The 21261-nt window shown below is 43.2% G+C and overlaps 1 protein-coding gene across 4 annotated transcripts in view; it reads left to right on the top strand.

Moving 5' to 3' along the window:
* The first annotated feature begins 1496 nt into the window (after positions 1 to 1496).
* Positions 1497 to 21261, top strand: part of KDR (kinase insert domain receptor) — a 45619-nt gene continuing 25854 nt past the window's right edge. For 2 of the 4 annotated variants that reach the window (XM_032633090.1, XM_032633091.1), the window contains exons 1-13: positions 2322 to 2601; positions 6599 to 6692; positions 8640 to 8836; positions 11751 to 11881; positions 12168 to 12336; positions 12914 to 13053; positions 13663 to 13840; positions 15228 to 15342; positions 15433 to 15596; positions 17505 to 17661; positions 18750 to 18873; positions 19397 to 19505; positions 20329 to 20670. In XM_032633090.1, coding sequence (XP_032488981.1) covers positions 2535 to 2601; positions 6599 to 6692; positions 8640 to 8836; positions 11751 to 11881; positions 12168 to 12336; positions 12914 to 13053; positions 13663 to 13840; positions 15228 to 15342; positions 15433 to 15596; positions 17505 to 17661; positions 18750 to 18873; positions 19397 to 19505; positions 20329 to 20670 — 1987 coding nt within the window. In that variant the 5' untranslated portion in view covers positions 2322 to 2534. Of the gene's footprint in view, positions 1528 to 2234; positions 2602 to 6598; positions 6693 to 8639; positions 8837 to 11750; positions 11882 to 12167; positions 12337 to 12913; positions 13054 to 13662; positions 13841 to 15227; positions 15343 to 15432; positions 15597 to 17504; positions 17662 to 18749; positions 18874 to 19396; positions 19506 to 20328; positions 20671 to 21261 lie in introns of those variants that run through there. The other 2 variants (XM_032633089.1, XM_032633088.1) reach the window with 2 other exon arrangements.

Genomic DNA, 21261 nt, shown 5'->3' with positions numbered 1-21261 from the left:
CAGACTTTGTCATTTTTCATGAACACAAGGTACTTCTTAGTGCTGTGTGGGAGGGAATGTGGTAGACTGATTTCATTGAGACCCTGCCAAATTCTGGTCTTGTGGCCATCAAAGACGCATCATTTCCTCCAAGACTTCTAAAGGGGGCTATTACCATGGGCCTGCAGGTTCTGGTTTGCATTCAGAGGAGACACTATCTTCTTAAGTGAGACGTGGAAGAGGAAGTGTCATGAATTGTAAATAAAGCTGAGAGAGAAGAATTGTTTGGAGATGGAGATGGAGAAAAACTGCCTGCTCCAAACCAGGTTCCATCTCCCTCCCCCTTATCCAGCTTTGCCAGAGCCCATCCTGTTTTCCTTGCTAAGTTTACTTGCAGGAAGAGAGGAGTTTCTTTTAAGTATACCCCTGGCCCTGACGAATACCTCCTAGATTAAATATTAGTGCATCTATACAGTGCAACACCATGCCACGATGAAAAGGAACAAGATGGAGCCCTAACGTTTGATGTAGAATGACCTCCAAGTTATATTTTAAAGTGAAAAAAGCCAACACTCAAGCAGTATTTATACCAAGGGTACCCTTTGTGGAAGGAGGAGCATGATATACCTATATGTGCATAGAATTTGCTTGGGAAAAAAGGAAAGGTAAAAATGCCTGCCTCTGCCGAAGGAAGGACTTTACATTCTAAACCTTTTCATACTAAGAAGATTTTTTAGGGCTTCCCTGGTGGCACAGTGGTTGAGAGTCCGCCTGCCGATGCAGGGGACACGGGTTCGTGCCCCGGTCCGGGAAGATCCCACGTGCCGCGGAGCGGCTGGGCCCGTGAGCCATGGCCGCTGAGCCTGCGCGTCCGGAGCCTGTGCTCCGCAACGGGAGAGGCCACAACAGTGAGAGGCCCGCATACCGCAAAAAAAAAAAAGAGAAGAGAAGAAACACTTTACATTAATGTGTATTTCAGGAGGAGGAGTTTGGACTAGATGTAGAAATAAAATATTTGTACCTCTTCATCTCCCTGAAGGATGGTCCTTTAAGTTGTCATTTAAAAGCACCTGCGAAGTAAGAGACGGAGGGATCTGGAAGATCCCATTTAATGAAGTTAGGGGACATCTGTCACTTCCCAGGTGTGGGGACAGATGGAGAAAAAAGAAGAACAAATGTAGTTAGAAAGGAAACAGAGAGTCTACAGAGCCACAAGGAATCTACACCTGCTGAGAGAGTTGGGAGGTTTGGTACAGAGTGTTCTGGGTGCCCAGCGTCTGGCCAGTAACTCATTGTCTCATTGTCAAAGTGAGACAGGGTCTGGGCTTTGCTTCATTGCGTCTCCAGGGAAGCCCGCCGCGGCGGGCCTCCTTCCCCGCGGCTTAAGGGGAGCTTGGCTGGAAGCTGTGCTCTGAAAATGCCCGGGAAGCGTCAAGCGACGGACTCCTGGTCGGGTAACCCGGTGGACAAAACCTTTTCTCAAGGAAACCCACACGCGCCGCGGATATTCGAGAGCCCTGGGTACTCCCAGCTCCCCGGAGGCCTGAGGTAGGTTTTTGGTGAAAGCCAGGTAAGAGGGGGAGGGTCTCAAATTTAAATGCTTTGGGGGGCGAGGCAGGTAACTTAAAAACAATTGAAGCCGTCAGGTGTAAGAGGAAATAGTGGGAACTTTGGAGAGCTGGGCAAGTGAATATTCGGACTAAAGGCATTCAGTTTCAGATTTTTAAACTACAGCTGTGCTGGCCAAGCAAAACACTCATACTGGCTGTAGTCACAGTTTGCGATCCTGCATTCGCCTCTGCTCAGTATCCGCTTCTGCCTCGTTTCTTCAGCCTGCCGCTGATCCTCAGCCTGTGCCCCAGCCACTTCAGAGGCGCGCAGAGCCAAGACCGTCCCAAACTTTGGCGCTCCTCCTGAGGGCGCAGTGTCCCTCGCAGCACTCCCAGTGTTGCTCCCCAACATCTCGGGGCGGGAGGGCAGCCACCGACTGAAACTTGGAGTGGCTCAGAACCCGTTATGGGCTACATTTTCTTTCAGAAATGGAGTGGTTGCGCCCGGAACGTTCACCCTCGGGCCACTCCGGGCCAGACGCAGTCCGGTGCAAGTGGGGAGATGGGGAGATGTAGTGGGCGTGGGAAGCACCGGGTCCACTCACAGAACCCGGCTGAGGGGCGGGGCCGGCTGCGAAGGGAAGCCCCGCCCCGCATAGCCCCGCCCCCGCGTTCTAGAGTTTCGGCTCTGGCTCCCCACCCAGCACTGAATCCCGGGACCCCGGGAGAGCCGGAGGTATACGGTTGCGTTTCGTCTGCCCGCACGGGGTATCACTTGCCCGCTACAGAAAGCCCTAAGCTGTCTGGCAGTCGGGATACCCTCTCCTGCTGGCACCCGCAGACGCCCCTGCAGCCGCGGCCGAAGCCGGGGCACCCTCGCCCTGAGAGCGTCGGAGCCCTGCGCGGCGGCGCGCATTCCACCTCCGCGCCTTGTTCGGGGAGCAGGACCAGGGAGAGAGAACCGCCGGTCGAGTTCTGGGCACTGCGCCCGGCGCGAGGTGCGGGATGGAGAGCAAGGCGCTGCTGGCCTTTGCTCTGTGGCTCTGCGTGGAGACCCGGGCTGCCTCTGTAGGTAAGGAGCCCACTCCCTAGGAGGAAAGCGGAGAGGTCGGGTACGGGCGGAGAGATAGGGATGCGGAGAGGACCTGGAGGCCGGACCTAACTGGGAGTCATAGAGCTGGAGAGGTGAAAGTGACTTCACACTGTGTTTTTTCATTTACCAAAGAGGAAACTGAAGCTCAGTGACTGGCCTAAGATTACGCAGCGAGTTGGTGGTCTCCTGAGCCCAGTTCCATTTCCGCGATTCTGGCCTCCGACAGGGCCTGGGCTGGAGCGTGTCCTGCAGAGCCGATACACCCGTGCTCTTAGGCGGGAGTGGGAAAGCGCCTGTGGCTGGCAGGCAGGAGGTGCCCCCGCGGGCGGGAACAGGCGGTGAAACGTTGTCCGGCTGCGCGCACCATCCTAGCCAGGACGCGGGGAAGGAAGCCCTTAGGGGGCCGCGAGCCGGCTCGGCAGACGGCAGCGTGCGCGTAGCTCTGCCTCTGTAGGGGTCGAACCGGGAACCCGGTCTACTGTTCCCTTTTGGTTCGAACTCACATACACACCCAATGTATAAGGTGGGGTTAGGGGAGAGGGAAACTTTTCCTTCTTCCTGGTGCAGGACGCCGCTCTCCTCGCAGAGAGAAAGGGGAATTGGCCTTGGACCTGGGGCTGTGACAGCTTCCCGAAGTGTCTCTAAGTAATAGTCACCTTCTCATGTAAAACAGTTTAACATCTTTCAAAGCGCTTTGGTCTTTCGGGTAAGCACAGGTCAGAAGTTCATGTTCTGAAAACTTGCTCTGAAGGTTTTGGTACCTAGATTGGGCGCCACTCGCCACTCTCCTTGTCGTCTAAAATTTCACTCTCCTTCAAGATTAGGAACACGCATGCCCTTGGTGCAATAAATTCTCTCTCTCCCCCATCCCTCTTTCCTTCTCTGTTTATCTCTCTCTTTCTCATCTCTCTCTAATCTCTTTCCTGTAGCCAGTTTGTTGATTTACAGATTTCCACTCTTTGGAGGGTGAGAAAGGGGAGAGGGTGGAAAAGGAAGAAAAGGTAAAATGATTCAGGTGAAAATTCCTTATAAATTAAAGAATCACATGTCTTTTTTTTTTTTTAAAGACACCCACACACATGTATAGTAACAAGATCATCTGTCTATAGTTACTGAATTTTCTGAATAACGACTTGGTTCATCCAGGCCAGCTCCACCAGGAACACTCATTTGTCCCTGACAGGACCTGTCTCTTCCCCTTTATGGTGAGAGAATGAAGCTCTGGAACTTGTGGTTTGTTCTGTATCCCACAAAGAAGTGAGTTGCTTTTAAGCCTGGGGTGTTTCATAGCACAGCAGTAGTAACCGCAATCGGGCTGCCCTGAATATAATGATGAGGTTGCCCTTTTGGAGTGTGTGACTTGCTTAATTGGATTGGGCTATAATTGATGCCATCAAATTCTAGAGACAGAGGCACTGTTGTTTTTCCTTCCTGTCTTTGAGCTGGAAGGGTAATAGTGCACAAATGAATTAATTTTGGCTATGGAATTTGAACATAGAAGAGCTTTTTATTGAGTAGCAGCATATGTACTTCTTAGAGTTATTTCTTTAGAACTTTCTGAAGAGCAGAGCTCAAACTTGTCAGTGAAAATGAATGAAGCTTATTGGAGCAAAAAGAAATTGAGTGTTGGTCTACGTATATGAATTTGAAGTTATCATTATTGATAGCCTTGTTGAATAGTTTTTTGTTGGAGACATGTCTCTAGAATAGTATGGTGTTGTTTTGGCTCCCTATGAATGGAGAACCTTTTTTTTTTTTTAACATTGGAAAGTGTGTCTAGAGTGTGAGATAATCTGTGGCAGTGATTTACAGGAGAGGTTCAAGAATCTTTTATTTTTGTGGTGGGGTGAGCTTGGCTTAATTAGAGCTTAGTCTTTACTACCATTTTTTTCTCACGTGAATGTGCCCAAATAATGGGTTCTTTCTCATTTGGGTCATCATAGGAATTGTATTAAGTTACTGTTTTTGACATGTTTCTCAACCTAGTGTTTCCCAGTCAAGTTTGATATCTGTGCTCATCCAAATGAATTATTTTCATTTTCCTTCTGTGACACACAATGGGGCTCCATGATTGGAAGCCTTTTCTTTTGCTTTTGAACACTTTGCTTTATTGTTTGCCTACTTTGGGAGCAGTTATTTCCTTCATATTGAAAAGTGCTCTGTTGATTAACTGAGCATGACCACCCAGACCAATAGCCATCCAACAGTGGCCCGTAGACCATGTATGACCGCGTCACCTACAAATGCAGATTTGTAGGCCTAGGCATCTTCTGACACGTGCTAAAGTTTAAGAACCACTGCCCCAAACCCATGGCAGTTCCAACGCCAGTTAGTTCCTGAGATTTATTGATATAAAGTAATTTCCAGTTAAAAAAAATTTTTTTAATATTGATTAACAAATCTACAGCAACCTGTTTTCCACATCTGAGTGAGCGTATGAGAACACGAGTCATCAGCTGTTCATTCTGCCTGCAGCTGTTCACGTTGGGGTCCACAGATTCAATGCTGTGCATATTTACACTGGATATTTGCTCGTACTCTATTTACTCATACTCTTTCATATTTGCTAATACTCTTTTATTTGCCCAGCAATGTCAATCCCAGTTTAGGCCTAGAGAGTCATTTGTTCTTAGTGGATGTGAGTTAAGGATCGTAAGAAGCTTGGGTGCTTACCCAGCATCAATCACTTTTTAAGGTGGTGTTTTGAAGATCTAGATATGAGTTAAGACCCTGACATGGTGGACAGTTTTTCTTTCTCTGATGCTTTATCAACACCTGGTAGTTCTTTGCATTTAGTTGGCAGAGAACTCAGTCTTCTTGCTGTAGAGTGACCCATGGCAAGGAATCTGTCCCATGGTATATTTAGGTAGACACTTTTCCTGTGTTCCAAGCTTGGTGTCAGGACAAGCTCAGCGCTTTGAGCAGTAAGTTGAGATTCCCCAGTTGTAATTCATTAGCATTACCCTTTCTTTAACTTATTTTTTCTTTAATTTTATTATTTATTTCCGACTGCGCTGGGTCTTCGTAGCTGTGTGCAAGCTTTCTCTAGTTGCGGCGAGCAGGGACTACTCTTCATTGTGGTGCACAGGCTTCTCGCTGCCATGGCTTCTCTTGTTGCAGAGCATGGGCTCTAGGTGCACGGGCTTCAGTAGCTGAAGCATGTGGTCTCAGTAGTGGTGGCTCGCGGGCTCTAGAGCGGCGGCTAAGTAGTTGTGGTGCACAGGCTTAGTTGCTCCGCGGCATGTGGGATCTTCCCAGAGCAGGGATCAAACTCATGTCCCCTGCACTAGCAGGCAGATTCTTAACCACTGAACTACCAGGGAAGTCCTGCATTACCCTTTTTAAGTTCTGTTTTCTGAAGGAAAGTATATGCATGTTATATGACATGGGAACATGTTTCTTTCCTCAGTTCCTCTCATCTAGTTTTAATGTACAGTCTTTCAACCTTGGCAGTTCAGTTACCAGAGGAAGTGCACTAGAAAATTGATAAAGGAAAATGAGACAATGCCATGGACATTCCCACCCCCCTCAAAGTACATGGATGAACTATATAGACATCTCTCTAAGTAGTATTCATTAATCAGCAATTTAGTCAAATGTGTGCATCCTATGTTTTATAAGAAATGTCAGTGGGTCCTTTCCCAGGGGAGTGAGATCATCAGATGAAGGTTCATTTGGTTTCAATGTCCCATATCCTTTTGTAAGACCTTGAAGTTGGCAATGCAGGAAAACAGGAACTCCACCCTCGCTCAATGAATTGCAGAACTGTTGTGTTGGTTTATGACCATCTGCCCATTCTTCCTGTTATGACACAGCTTGTGAACTTTTACTGGGAATGGTGAAAAGTAAATTCACAAGTTTTACACAATGAATTGCTGAAGAGGTCTTTTAAAGTATAGGGTGTGCATTGTTTATGGAAGGTGTTTCCTATTGGGTCTGAGTGGCAATGATATTCATTTATTTAATTTGTTTCTAGGTTTGTCTAGCGTTTCTCTTGATCCACCCAGGCTCAGCATAAAAAAAGACATACTTACAATTATGGCTAACACAACGCTTCAAATTACTTGCAGGTAAGGATACATTTTAGATTCAGATTTCCTGTGTCAAATATCATTGTTTATTAAAGAAAAAATAATTTCCATACAGCAGAATTACAATAGAGTCTTCATAATTGTGTATAAGTAGTGAGGTTTCTAAGAGCTAACGTAATAATGAAAACATGAGGAAGGTCTTCTCTGGAAAATTCTGTACAATTTTGCTGGCATTTTTTTCCTACTACCCTCTGCCAACACACACACACACACACACACACACACACACACACACACACGCACACACCCTAATAACCAGTATAGCACCTAGCGTATATTATGTAATACACATTCAATAAATATTGAATGAATAAATGAAATCTTTAGAGTTGAAGTTTGGGGACATATTTGTTATACTCAGAATGGCTCTTAGACATCTGTTTAGCACTTTTCAAGAACTTTATTTTATGGTAAAATTCTGACTGTAGTTGCAATTTTATATTCAGTCATTAATATCGCTGAGTGCATGTCAAGCTCTGACCTGAGGTTCTGGCATGTCTCTTTCACCAGCTAGCAAGAAGTCATGCTCTTGATTTTTGCTAGCTGGGGAAATAGGCTTCTTTGACAAGATGAGGAGGCGTCTAAATTTTGCTTTCCAGCCCCTACCTCAGGGAGAAAAGTAGAAGACTTTAGGGTTTAATGTAGTGATTATGCATGACAGAGCCAGAGGCTTCTTGGGACCGGTGTGGTTTTGGCAGAAGTGGTGGGTAGAGGTGATCTTGCCCCCTGAGAACAGTGCTGATGGTCCACAAAGAACCTTGGGGAGCTTGTTGCCCTTGTTTTTGCTTGATGAATGCCAAGTGTTCAGCACAGTGACACAGATCTGTTTTAGCTTGCCGAGTGTAAAGGATACCCTAGTTGCCTTATCAAGGGTAGGGCACCAATACCCAACCCTTGGGAAAAAACATAGTAACAGGTGCTGTTTGCCTAGCTTTGCTACTTCAAGATGCATTTCTCAGCAGATTTTCCTCTTACCCACCCTTAACAACAAAGGTTATTTAAAATTCCCCAAGATTCTATATATACTCCTCTTATGTCCCCAGAAAAACAATGGAGTGTGTTAAAAGTAACTTCATTAATGTAACTGCAACTCCATGGAAATTTCAAGTTCTTTAAAGAAGGGTCAGTGATGTTACATTCTTCTTGATGTTGACTGTCTTCCTTGGGGCTTTGTAGAGAAATGCTGCAATGAAAGTAATCTGTGCTTTAATGCCATCCTTCCAAGGTCCTACGAGGCCCTTAGACAGTTTGCATCCCCTCCCTTCCTAACCTCACCTCTTACTCTCCCGACTGCCCACTCTTCTCTAGCTACTCTGGCTTCCTTGCCATTCCCCGAATACTCCAGATAGGCACCCACCCCAGGGCCTTGACATTGGCTGTTCCCTCTGCCTGAAACTCTGTTCCTCCTGATATCTATATGGCCCACTTCACCAAGCCCCCTCCCTCTAGAACTCTTCACTTGTTTCTTTGCCTCTTCTAGACTTTCTTCATAGTATTTATCACCACCTTTTATACAACATATTTTACTTACTTTTTAAAAGTTTCAGCTTTATTGAAGTTTACTTACTTTTTTACTGCCTGTCTCCTCCAACTAGACTCAAGTTCCATGAAGGCAATGATTTTTATCTGATTTGTTCACTGCTGTATTCCCAGTCTTAACAACGTTTGACACATAGCACATGCTTAATAAATATTTGTTGGTTGAATAAAATAAGTAATAGAAAACTCGGGAATCCTTATAAGTGATTTCTGAAGCTGAGACTCTGACTTTTTGTCATTTATCCGTATAATCTGTCATTGTTGGTAGAAGACTATGAATCTATCTGTTGAGGAGTTTGTATAAGCTTGAGAACTAAACCTTCTATTTTCTTAGAAACAGCCTCATAGGCATTTCACTTAAATACTTGCTTGGGATGAATTTTTCAGGGGTCAGAGGGACTTGGACTGGCTTTGGCCCAACAATCAGAGCGGCTCTGAGAAAAGAGTGGAGGTGACGGATTGCAGTGACAGTGCCTTATGTAAGATGCTCACCATTCCAAAAGTGATCGGAAATGATACTGGAGCCTACAAGTGCTTCTACCGGGACACTGACATGGCCTCCGTCCTCTATGTGTATGTTCAAGGTAAGTGGTTAAATGGAATTCACTTCCCACGTTAATTTACCAGTTACAAAATACAATAGGTGCAAAGAAGAATCCGGACAACAAAGGCTCGCTCTAAAGGCTCTCTGCCAACAGGAATCTACAAAATTCTTCTCTCCCAAGGCCTCCTCTGAGTACAAGACTCAGTGATTTGTTCTGCAGTTTGGGCCTTGCTACATCTCTATTGCCCAATTAGTTTGGTTCTGATCTTTGTTTCTAAGGGAAATCTGTGTTCACAGTTGGCAATGGAGATTTATAAGAAGTCTTCTGATGTTTGAGAAAAAAAACCCTGAAATCCTCGAAAAGGAAGATTCAGGGGAGAATTATGGAGAGGTTTCTGTGGAGAGATAGGTTATCTACAGCAGATTTGGAGATTTCCCCAAGAATGCACAGGGAGTCAGCCAAGGGCTCTGGAGCTTTTTTTGTTCATAGGAACTTTTCTTTTCCCACTTACACTTTATAAAAAACAATTTCCATACACTTGTGCAAATAAAGTCACTGTCTCAAAAGGCCTTTGGAGGACAGTGTTTCCTTTGCTTGTGTGGTCTGAGATCTTGGATGACACGCTCCATCTTTCTATAGTTTGCAATTTGGGATTTACACTGTGGAGGCCAACTTAACATCCATGTAGGGTAAACTCCATGTCACACGTATTTAGCATTTATAATCTGAATTATTCTTTCCTTCCTGTTTCAAAAATCTTATGCTAACTTGAGAAAACCTGACTTAACTAATGAGATATGAATCATATAACTTGGGTGGGTATAAGTCTATAGTAATATTTTGCTTAGATATACTAAATATTTTTCTTTTCAGTAAAGATGAGCTTTTTAGACATTTTATTTATACATTTACATACCTCTGTACATCCTAGAGAATTTGAAGCAGGTGAAGATGGCTTAGACTTTTTTCCAGAAGCATCTTTTACAGAACAGGAATTTCATCAGCTTTGGGAGACACACTTGCACATCTCCATTTGCGTTTCAATAGTGCAGTATGGTCAGTGCAAGGGAAGAATGGGGACCACATCAGAATAACGTATGTCACTCCTGGATTGCACAATATTTGAGAATTACTTTTGCCCAGGATAAGCACAGTCCAAGGTAGAATTTTGTGCTCTCCTCCCCTCTGCAGAAGTTGAAAGAGACGAGGCCCAGATCTTCGAGAATTTCTGGCTCCTTTTGATCTGGCAGTCTTGGGAGATCAGGCTTTCTCAGAAGATTGCAAGGATTTCCTGCTTTCAGGCTGTCTGGAAATACTACAAGATGAACCTCTCCCATAATATCTCGTTATTTCCTTCTCCCCAAGTCAGGAAACCTGGAGACATGTGAAAATTCATTTCATGAGTTACAGTAAATATTTTATTTTGAGAGGATGGGTGGTTGTTTGGGTTTCTTTTGTTTATTTCCTCTTCTTGGGATACTGAAATAGAATTGATTTACTGAATAGCTTTAGTCTTACGTCAAGGGGTTAATTTAGCTTCCAAAGACTTGCTCTGTAAGCAAGCTATGTAATATTTCATAGCCTGCAGATGAAAGGTAGGTAATATGAAGAAGTAGCAATCCCCAGCACTGTTTATTTGTACACTGCCTGTCTCTGAATATACCATCAAGTTCTGCTTCCTGTCTAAGCCTGGCGTTCTAGGAGGTGAGTTGTCCAAGATTTTGGTCATGAAGTTTAACAGTGGAAAAGAAAACATTGAAGTATTCCCTATGGATGGTCCTTTAATATCCCCTCTGGTCCCCACCTTACTTCCTTAGTCTTCTGACCCCATTCCCTCCAGCAATGGATGGAGCTGGGAAGTGGGTCTTGGTCTCGTAAGATAATGACTATGGCATGTGGTGGCTGGATTGGCTGCCTTTCTGTGCTGTCCAGCTGGGAGGGAAATCAAACTTCTGCTGTTGTAGGGAATTAGCTGCTTTTCTCCCCTTTGGTTTAATTAACTCTTTCTTTCCTTGAACCAAACATCCTGAAGAGCTCTGAAAATGCTTGGTCAGGTGTGTTGGGGAGAGTGGCATGAACCATTATCTCTCTGAGATTTCAGGCATGGCTTCACACCCATCAACTCTATCTCTGGGAAAAGGAGTCGTTTCCCAGCAGCGTGTTAACATCATACGAACAGTGTTTGAATGGCATTAAAATCTCTTTTGTTTTTTTCTCAGTCTTTGCCATGGTGGCTTTTCAGGCTTTTGTCATTGAAGATATTAATGATTGCTGAATCTTAAACTAAATGCAATTAAACAGGAAACATAAACAATTTAACTATTCTACATTATTATATAAAGAATCTTATATCTAGTCTTCACAATCTTAAAATACTCACGTGAAACTTTGTCTTGAATTGTTGAATTAAAAAATCGTTAGTCATTTCTTTACTTTAAAGAATCTTTGGGAGCCATTAACCTATTTTCATGACAGTTACACTATTTGCCTTAAGAGAGAGAACATGAAGTTTTTAACATCAAAAAACTCAGTAGGTAAACTATACAGGTTTAACTTTAAATTTACTTTAAAACTTATGTACATGAAAGATGTATAGTGCATATGAAAATATATATGAAAATGAAGACGTGTGCTCCCTCACTCTGAAAAAACTGTAGTGATCAATCTGCTTAAATGTGGAACCTATAGAGTACACTCTACTTGATCATCAGTGCAAAAGGAGCCAGTCTCATTCTGGGATTTCTCTTCCAGATTTTTCACACATACACACCCCCCCTCCTGTAGCATAACCTTGGAGCCAGATATTTACCAGCAGACCTACCTCTGGATTCCTTTGCCTAGTGTGAAATGTCTTTCCCAATAGTTTACTTCTCTGGTTAGAGTTTATGAACCTGAAAGATGACCCACTTTTCCAGTAAATGCCATTAACTAATGGAATTACATTTTCTTCTAGATTATAGATCTCCGTTTATTGCTTCTGTCAGCGACCAACATGGAGTTGTGTACATCACTGAGAACAAAAACAAAACTGTGGTGATTCCGTGTCTGGGGACCATTTCAAACCTCAATGTGTCCCTTTGTGCAGTAAGTTACATCTTCTTTCTTCATCTCTTACCCTTTCATAATATTAAGCTAGTATTAAGATGGGTAGCCTGTTTATAACATTATATATATTATAAATATATATATATTACATGCATTATATAACATTAAGTCAACAATGAGTTTTAAAGGAAACTTTAGGAAGGGTCAAAACGACAAGAAATAAAACCAATTTGTATTCTTAAAATAAGATGAATTCTTTAGTGTTCATGGTTTTTACTTTTGGATAGCACTTGATTAAATATTTGATATTTCTTTTTCTACCCAGAGGTATCCAGAAAAGAGGTTTGTTCCTGATGGTAACAGAATTTCCTGGGACAGCAAGAAAGGCTTCACTATTCCCAGCTACATGATCAGCTATGCTGGCATGGTCTTCTGTGAAGCAAAAATTAATGATGAAAGTTACCAGTCTATTATGTACATAGTTGTGGTTGTAGGTAAGAGGACAATTCCTTTCTGTATCATTAATGTCAGACAATAAAGATTAGCTTCTTATATTAAGATTCTGGAGGACAAGAGATATTGAGAAATATATTATTTCAAGATTTGTTGTTAAGCAGTTCACTACATCCGCTCTTCTCTACCCAGTAAACCTATGTGCAACTGAGGTTTTTCTCCTTCCTTACCAAGACCAAGGATGAATAAGAGTTCTGTTATGGGAGCATATTGTTTGGAAAATTCAGTGTTCAGAGCATTGCTTGGCATCAAGTCTTTTAATTATACCTATTTTATGGAAAGTTTGGTAGCTTTCTAAAGCCGGCCACATTGACTATTGACCTCTCAGATTTTACTGCTTTTCTGTCCACTGGGCTACAACATCTTTGAGATCCATGTAGGGCTGCTTTGTGGATCTCTGTAGACCATTTTCCTGGGAGTTAACCAAGGTTTGGGGAGGCCCTCAGGGAAAAATGATGTGACACATTTTGAAGTTGCATCATGTCTGAAAAAATGTGTGCCAAGTTATAGATTTTGGTTTCCCTCTCACTTTCTGTTTTTCCAATGTACTTGCTCCAGGGTACAAGATTTATGATGTGGTTCTGAGCCCCCCTCACGGAGTTGAGCTGTCTGTTGGAGAGAAGCTTGTCTTAAATTGTACAGCAAGAACTGAACTAAATGTGGGGATTGACTTCAACTGGGAATACCCTTCTTTGAAGGTAACACTAACGATTCAAAGCCAGACCTCCAAATACTTTGATAATAAGCTCCAACGAAGTTTGCTTGAGAGAGATAGGGACCTCTTTGGCCAGATAAAATGTAAGGGCCTTAACTTACACTAACATACACACACACACATTTTAAGAGAACTATAGGACATACAGCACTCATGGAAAAAAAAAGATGCAAAACCAAGAACTCTGTCCAGGCTGTGAAGATTCGTTTTCTTTAGGGGATTATGTCTTTCTAGGTTGCATTATTTCTCTGTTCTCCAAAGTCCTTGATCTATTTTCCTTTTAAGGGAATTTCTTTTCAAGAGGTGGCATGAGACACACTTCTCCTTAAACAGTGGTCATATTTCCTTGGGTTTCTGCAGTTTACATTGATCTCATTCCCATTATGTGAGGTTTGAAAATGCCTGATTCGGTTGATTCTATTTATTTCTCCTGAAACCAAATGTATTTGTCATCAGCATGATGATAAAAGTTCAGAAGTATCTATTATTAGCATTAAATAGTGTTCACCAAAGGCCAAGACTTTTATGGGTATCTAGAAGATACCAGGGAATGTTATTCTGGACTTTGGAAGTTCACTAAACTCTTTTTCAGCATCAGCATAAGAAACTTGTAAACCGGGACCTAAAAACCCAGTCTGGGAGTGAGATGAAGAAGTTTTTGAGCACCTTGACTATAGATAGTGTAACCCGGAGTGACCAAGGGTGGTACACCTGTGCCGCTTCCAGTGGACTCATGACCAAGAGGAACAGCACATTCATCAGGGTCCACGGTAAGCTAAGATTTCCTTTGGAATTATGCTCTGCCTTGCAAAGTGAGATGATTTAAATAAATTTAGGTCAGCTAGTGATTCCTATTTTGCTCATTCAGAAGATGTTTTTGAGCTCTTGCCAGGAAGGCCATTTGACCTCGAGGTCAAGAGCATAGCTTGGGTTCAAATCCCAACTTTAAAGATGAGATGAGCTGATGTAGTAAGGGCTCACTACATATTACTTGTTGTTGCTATTATTATTATCACTATAATAAGCAGAGGGTTATTATCTAAGATCATTTTTAAATTTTCATTTGATCGCAAGGCTGAGAGGCTTCCCTGAGTAAGCATGGGCCTTGCAATTGGGGAAACCTGTATTTAGTTACTTTCTGTGGGGCTTTGAGAAAATAACTTAATTTCCCATTTATTCTCTTTCACTCACATAAATGTCTCAGTTTAGATGATAATTTGTATGGCATCCAACTTATAGGCCTTCATAAGGGTTTGGATTTTATAATATGGGAATGCATAGAAGGGTTTTGAGCAGAGAGAGACATGCTCTGGCTTATGTTTTTATAGGATCACTGTGTGGGTTATTTTAATGTGAAATACTTTAGGGAAGTAAGGGCAGAAGTAGAGAGACTAGTTAGAAGGCTAATTGCAGTCATCCTGGTGAGAGATGGTGGGTGGCTTAGACAAGGGTGGTAGAAGTGGAGGTGGTCAGAAGTGACCTGATTCTGATGTATTTTTGAAGATAGAACCAGTAGGGTTTGCCTATCGATTCCCTGGCTGTGGGATATAAGAGGAAAAGAACGGAAGATGACCTTTGCGTTTTTAGCATGAGCAACTGAGTGAACGGTAGTTTTCTCAACCGAGATAGGGAAGGTAGGAAGAGGAATAGGACACAGGGTTGGGTGGCTTCATTTGGAGATGCCCACTAAATATCCAAGTGGAGACTTTAATATATTAACCTAGAACCCAGGGAAGTCAGGGGCAGGAGATATAGATTTAGGAGGAATGTGTAATTGACAAGAGGAAGGTGTTGGTAAAGACAAGAGGTCCGAGGACTGAGTCCTGGGGCACATGGGAGGTATGTATAGGGTGTCATGGGAGCAGAGGAGACGTAGGGAAAGCTTCACAGAGAAGCAAATGCTTGAATTGAGTGAGATTTGAGTGCTCGGTAGACTTGTGGAGCAGACTGGGGGAGAGAGAAAAGCTAACGCAGAGACCACAGGTGAGGGAGAACCTGGAGTGGGACCTGTAGAAGGGTGAGATGGGGATTCTCTGAACAGCAGTGACTCAGACCTCCAAGGTCTTTTGACTCTTCACTTGAAATGAAAAACTAAACCAAATGGCCGTTTATAAGAAGTTGCCATTTATGAGAAAAATTATTTTTATTTTCTTCCAGAAAAACCTTTTGTTGCTTTCGGTAGTGGCATGGAATCTTTGGTGGAAGCCACCGTGGGAGACCGTGTCAGAGTCCCTGTGAAGTGCCTTGGTTACCCTCCTCCAGAAATAAAATGGTAACGACTGGAAATAAATGCAAAGCCTTGTTCCACGTGAAAGCAAATCCTTAGATTGGACTCATTTCTGGGATTTGTTTTTCCCCACAGGTATAAAAATGGAAGACCCATTGAGTCCAATCACACAATTAAAGTGGGGCACGTACTGACTATTATGGAAGTGAGTGAAAAAGATACAGGAAATTACACTGTCATCCTTACCAATCCCATTTCAAAGGAGAAACAGAGCCACGTGGTATCTCTGGTTGTGAATGGTGAGTCCATTCAGTTTTCCTTCTCTTTATCTATTATAAAGAGTATGATTATGTCCTCCTGAACAGCCAGGCCACCATTCCTTTGGTGTCTCTGCCTCACTTACATCATAAGTAGCTCTGGTGTATAAAAATGATCCAGGACAGTGCGGCTGAAGTGAGGTGTGGGGCAGTATGCTCTGGACACGTTTGCTTAAGAGGCCATGCGAATGAAGCAGTTGGTGGTCAAACTCGAGCCTAAAGTAGATGGTTCAGCCGATGGCTAAATGCTGTGACATAAGAGTGCCCACAGGGACAGTCATCAGGCTCCAGTTGCAGTACCTTTGAATTGTGCTCCTGGCATGCAAATGTTTAAGACTCTTCTTGAATTTTGTGGGAAGCTACTAGTTTGATTTGGGGGCTGATGTATCAGTGATGCACAGGCAGATTCCAATGCAGAAGGCTTTTGCAGGTGGACACTGTTGGCTGGTTGGAAGTGTTTTAATTTTTTTTTCAACAGGAGTCTGGGATCTGACTCTGAGGCTATAAGGGGGGAGATATTAAGTTTTTGATTTAAGAATGGTTTGAATTTTATTTTTCCAAACTGAAAGATACTTATTTACAATAAGTACTCCGGGTGGGGAGGAAAAGGACATCATGGTCAAATAAATGTGGGAGATGCTAAGTTGATGGACGTAGTATATTGCCATTCTCCAATGGTGGGTGGGAGACATAGAGTAGCCAAGGTTTAACAAACTTATTTGACCAGAGCACCCCTCCCGCATACATCCATTAATATCTTGCTCCAAACACAGGTTGGGAAATGCCTCGCTGTTGTAATTCTTTGTGCTTTCTACTGTCATGGCAGATTAAAACTTCAGGATCTTCTCATGTGACATTAAGGTGCTTCCCTGTATATCCTGCCAAGCTCTGTATGTCTTCTGAGCTTGGCTTCGTTTCTTTGCGGGGACATCAGCTTCGGGGAGTATTTTAAAGATAACAGGTTCCAGAAATGTGACTTAGGAGCCACTTGGGTGTAGGAGTTTGGGGAGTATAGAGAAGCTGGGAAGCTGAAAAGTAGGGTGGGGAGAAGGAAAGGAACAAGAAATAAAGATGTAAAAATGGATAGTGAATAACTCTATCTCATTCATCCAGGAAGTCACTAAATGTTTGATTCACCCTAGCATTTACCCTGCTCTATAAAACGAAGATAAAGAAAGAAGTCAAGGTTTGAAACTATAATCTGAGGCTTTAGGTTGGTAGTGATGAGAAGATAGTTTCACATTAATGACTTTGGAGCCTAAAAAAGAAAGAGAGAAAAAAGGGAGAGAAGGAGGAAAAGACACGGAAGGAATGGAGGGAGGAAGGGAAGAAAACAAGAAAGGATGGGAGAGAGGAGGGGAGAAAGGAAGGAAGGGGAAGAAGGAGGGAGAGATGGAGAAGCAGGCATGGTGGGTGACCTTGGGCAAGTCATTTCACTTTTTAATTTTTCCCATGTGTAAAGTGGAGGACAATAGCAGTGGCTGTGAGGATTAAATGAATTAATTGATGTAAAGCACTTAGAACAATACTCAGTACATAATACATGTACTCACTGTATTATTCACAACTCTTTTCTTCCTGGAGCCTTGTCTGATCTTGTGAAATTGGGAGGATTAGGAGAACAATCTCCGTAATGTAGATGAGAAAAAGGTGAGGCACAGGGTGGCGAGACTGGCACAAAGTCACTCAACTTACTAGTTTATTATTATTGTTATCATGAGTATCACTAGAAGTCAGGTGTCCTGTCTCCAAATCTAGATGTTCTTTGAAAAAGCAAATGGGGACAAAAATTCTATGCTTGGAAAAACACAGGTTTTAATTGCTGAAAACTTCTACTTTCCATTCCTCAAAGCTGATTGACAATTCAAAAGCTGTCTTTCCCATCTCCAGTCCCACCCCAGATTGGTGAGAAATCTCTGATCTCTCCCGTGGACTCTTACCAGTATGGCACCTCCCAAACGCTGACGTGCACGGTCTATGCCGTTCCTCCCCCGAGTCACATCCAGTGGTACTGGCAGCTGGAAACAGAGTGTACCTACCAGCCCATGTGAGTAGGGCCACATCCTTTTTTTCCTGCTCTTTTGCATTTAAAAAAATATTTATTCATTTGTTTTATTTTTAGATTCCACACGTAAGTGATATCATACAGTATTTGTTTTCGTCTGGCTTACTTAGTATGATAACCTCTAGGTCCATCCATGTTGCTGCAAATGGCATTATTTCATTCTTTATATGGCAGTGTAGTATTCCGCTCTATATATGTACCACATCTTCTTTATCTATTCCTCTGTTGATGGACATAGCCAAGCTACGATATGACACCATTCTAAGCCAAGAAGACTATCTCTAAGAAGGTTATTCCTCAAGTGGTACTCTTAATCTCCTTCTGTCTTTCTCTGTGCTTTCGTCTTTAGGAGATGTCGTTCCTTGGGATATCCTGCTTTGAGATTAGCTAGCTCTCTCTTCAGGTTGGCCCTGATGTCCATCTCTCTGAATGCAGTTTCTTTGCTCACTTTGTTAATTGCCAGTCTTTGGTTTTTCTCCGTATGCCAATCAACCGGTGAATACCACAGTCTCCTTATCTGTGAGAAGGTACATCTCAAGGGAAGTGCTGATGGATGCAAGGACCTCGGAGCCTCAGGCCCGGCTTATCAGGTCCTAACACAAGTCCAGACATCCTTAGGAAAAAAACAACAAGTCACCCACCACCACCCTAAGCAGTTCACTTCCTGTTGTTGTTTTTGAGATGGCCTCTATTAGTTTCTTCCTCAGATGCTGACCATTTCCTACACAAAGGCCACAGTCCCAGGGAGATTAAGAAGCCCAATGGCTTCTTAGTTTCCTTGCCTTCCTTTGAACTAAATTAACTTGAATTGTCTTGTCGATCCAATTTATGAATGGAGGTTTGTTCCCAGAATAGCTGCTTCCCTCCTGTATCCTGAATGAATCTACCTAGAACCTTTTCCTTCATTGCTGAGGCCTATTTTTAATTGGCGCCAAGTCTTGTAACGTGGTAGGGTGCATTGGAAGTTAGTTCTAAGAACGTAATAACCAAAGTCTGACTCCTTTCCTTGCTATTGATATGAATTAGAGAAAAATTAAGTCACGATATCACCTGTTACCTCTTTGTTATAGCCAAGCTGCCTTAACGACAAACCCACATACCTGTAAAGAATGGAGAAACGTGGAGGACTTCCAGGGGGGAAACAATATCGAAGTCAACAAAAATCAATTTGCCCTAATTGAAGGAAAAAACAAAGTGAGTTTGAAGTTCTTTAATTTGAAAATCTGTCTCTCTTTTATGGAAGGATGGAGTGAAAGGAGGGTAAAATAATATCAATGTGTGAGGAATATGGGCGATTGATCATCAAATAAACTGGATGATAAAATACTAGCATGTTAAGTCAGTTTGAAAACACCATTAACTTTTAGAAACATCATTGACTTACTGTATCAGAGAAAAATAAAACACGTATGTCATTAACTCTGTACATGGGACGTATGGTAATTCTGATTTTATAAACATGAAAATGAGACAAGGTATGTAATGTTGTATTAAAACACATTCTTTATTCCGTGGTTTCCAAAGCTCGTTTTATGTGATGTGTGAGCTGCACCAGTGTAACTATAATTGCACAGATTTGGGCGTGCGCGGTCAGTGCTGCAGTCTGAATGGAGTAGGCAGGTCGCAGCAGTGGTGGGGATGCTGACTTTTAGTCTGAATGCACGTGCATAAACACAGCCTCCATTGTTTATGGCCTGGGATTTGTTTTTTTTCACAGACTGTAAGTACCCTTGTTATCCAAGCAGCCAATGTATCCGCTTTGTACAAATGTGAAGCGGTGAACAAAGCTGGGAGAGGAGAGAGGGTTATCTCCTTCCACGTGACCAGTAAGTGCTCTCCAGGGGCTGGGCTGTCTGATACTCTGTTGTCCTGGCCATTCCCATGAGTGGCATGGCCTTAGGAAGGGGAGTTGGATGGCTAATTGATGCTTTTGTTCATAAAGGAGAGTTCCTCAGGTAGCTCCTGGGCTCACGTGAAATCAGTACATCTGACTTCACAGGAGAGGGAGCATGGGTTCACACGTGCTTTTGAAGCTCAAGTCCTGCGTGGTATTTTTGTCTTTGTCATCACAGTGCAGCACAGTGCCTGGCTTAGCGAGGTTCAGTCAACGTTTATGCACTTGCTGTTGAACAGCTGACAAGGTTGGGTGTTGGGGAGGCAATTGTAATGACATTGGAGCAGTGCCTTCCCAATACTACCGACTCTGTTCATCTTAATTCCATGGCTCAGCTTTAGCTGACTGGATGGAATAAAATATTTCAGTCTGAGCTAATTCACTGTAATAAACATAGCTTTCCTGTCAGTGAGTGTTATATATTAGTGAGGAATTAATTTTTTAAATCCCAAGTTATAATTATCTGCTTTGAATTGGGGGGGGGTTAAATCTTAAAAACCGTGCTTAGAGCTCAAAGTGGAGATTTCATATATATCTGAGGAATTCATTTACATTTCCAAATAATGTATTTTGGCAAAATAATACATTTTGAATCTGGAACTGTCCAGTTTGGTTGTCTCCTTGTATCCCATCGTCTGGGAATGCCAGAGCTTCACCTCTCTTGGTGCTTTATCGCAGACTGAAGGCAGCAAGGAAGCAACAGTGTGCTGCCCAAGTTAAATCACTGTCTTCTAAGCATGCGTTTTACATTTCAGAGGGTTTTGAAATCACTTTGCAACCCGGCACCCAGCCCACCGAGCAGGAGAGCGTGTCTCTGTGGTGCTCCGCGGACCGAACTATGTTTGAGAACCTCACGTGGTACAAACTTGGCCCGCAGGCTCTGCCCATCCACGTGGGAGAGCTGCCCACACCTGTTTGCAAGAACTTGGATGCTCTTTGGAGAATGAACGCCACGATGATCTCTAATAGCACAAATGACATTTTGATCATGGAGTTGCAGAATGCATCCTTGCAGGACCAAGGAGACTACATCTGCTTTGCTCAGGACAGGAAGACCAAGAAAAGACATTGCGTGGCCAGGCAGCTTACAGTCCTAGGTAGGGAGGTAACTCTGGACCATCCAGAAGCAGTTGGGGTGCCGTAAATGTAATGCTTTCAGGGGCTGTGTGAAGATTGTCCTCTAGCAGCTTATGAAGTAGACCGGGTGAGCACTTATCTTGCGGAAAGTCCTCAAGTCAGAAGGAAGCTAATCGTGGTGAAGTGATGTATTAAAAAGAGAAAATAACCGCATTCTTTCCAGCCCTGATGGTGGGGTCACTCACTATTATCTGCAAGGGATTCCCCTAAACCAGGGAAGTTTCTGCCTCATTCTTGAGCATTCAGTTATTTAAATAGACACATACTTGTGAATGCCTACCATGAGCTAGGAGGGTGCCGGAAGTTCGTAGTGGTGGACAGAGTGAGAATACAGACAACTGCTGGGCTGTGGGGTACAGTGAGGTCTCTGTGTCCATGAGGAAAGGGGTTGTTTCTGTTTTACTCCTTGCTGAGCTCCAGGCATAGAACATAGTGGCACATACTGCGTGCTTGATAAGACATCTGCTGCCTGAAGAGTGTGGTGATGGGGTTGTTTAAGACCTGTGAGAGCCTCTGGGAGGGATGCTGCACTCAGTGCCCTGTACCTCTGT

This window comes from Phocoena sinus, chromosome 5 (assembly GCF_008692025.1).
Source record: "Phocoena sinus isolate mPhoSin1 chromosome 5, mPhoSin1.pri, whole genome shotgun sequence".
Classification (NCBI taxonomy): Eukaryota; Metazoa; Chordata; class Mammalia; order Artiodactyla; family Phocoenidae; genus Phocoena; species Phocoena sinus.
The sequence above is the reverse complement of the archived record's forward strand: the minus strand, read 5'-3'. Positions and strand labels throughout refer to the sequence as shown.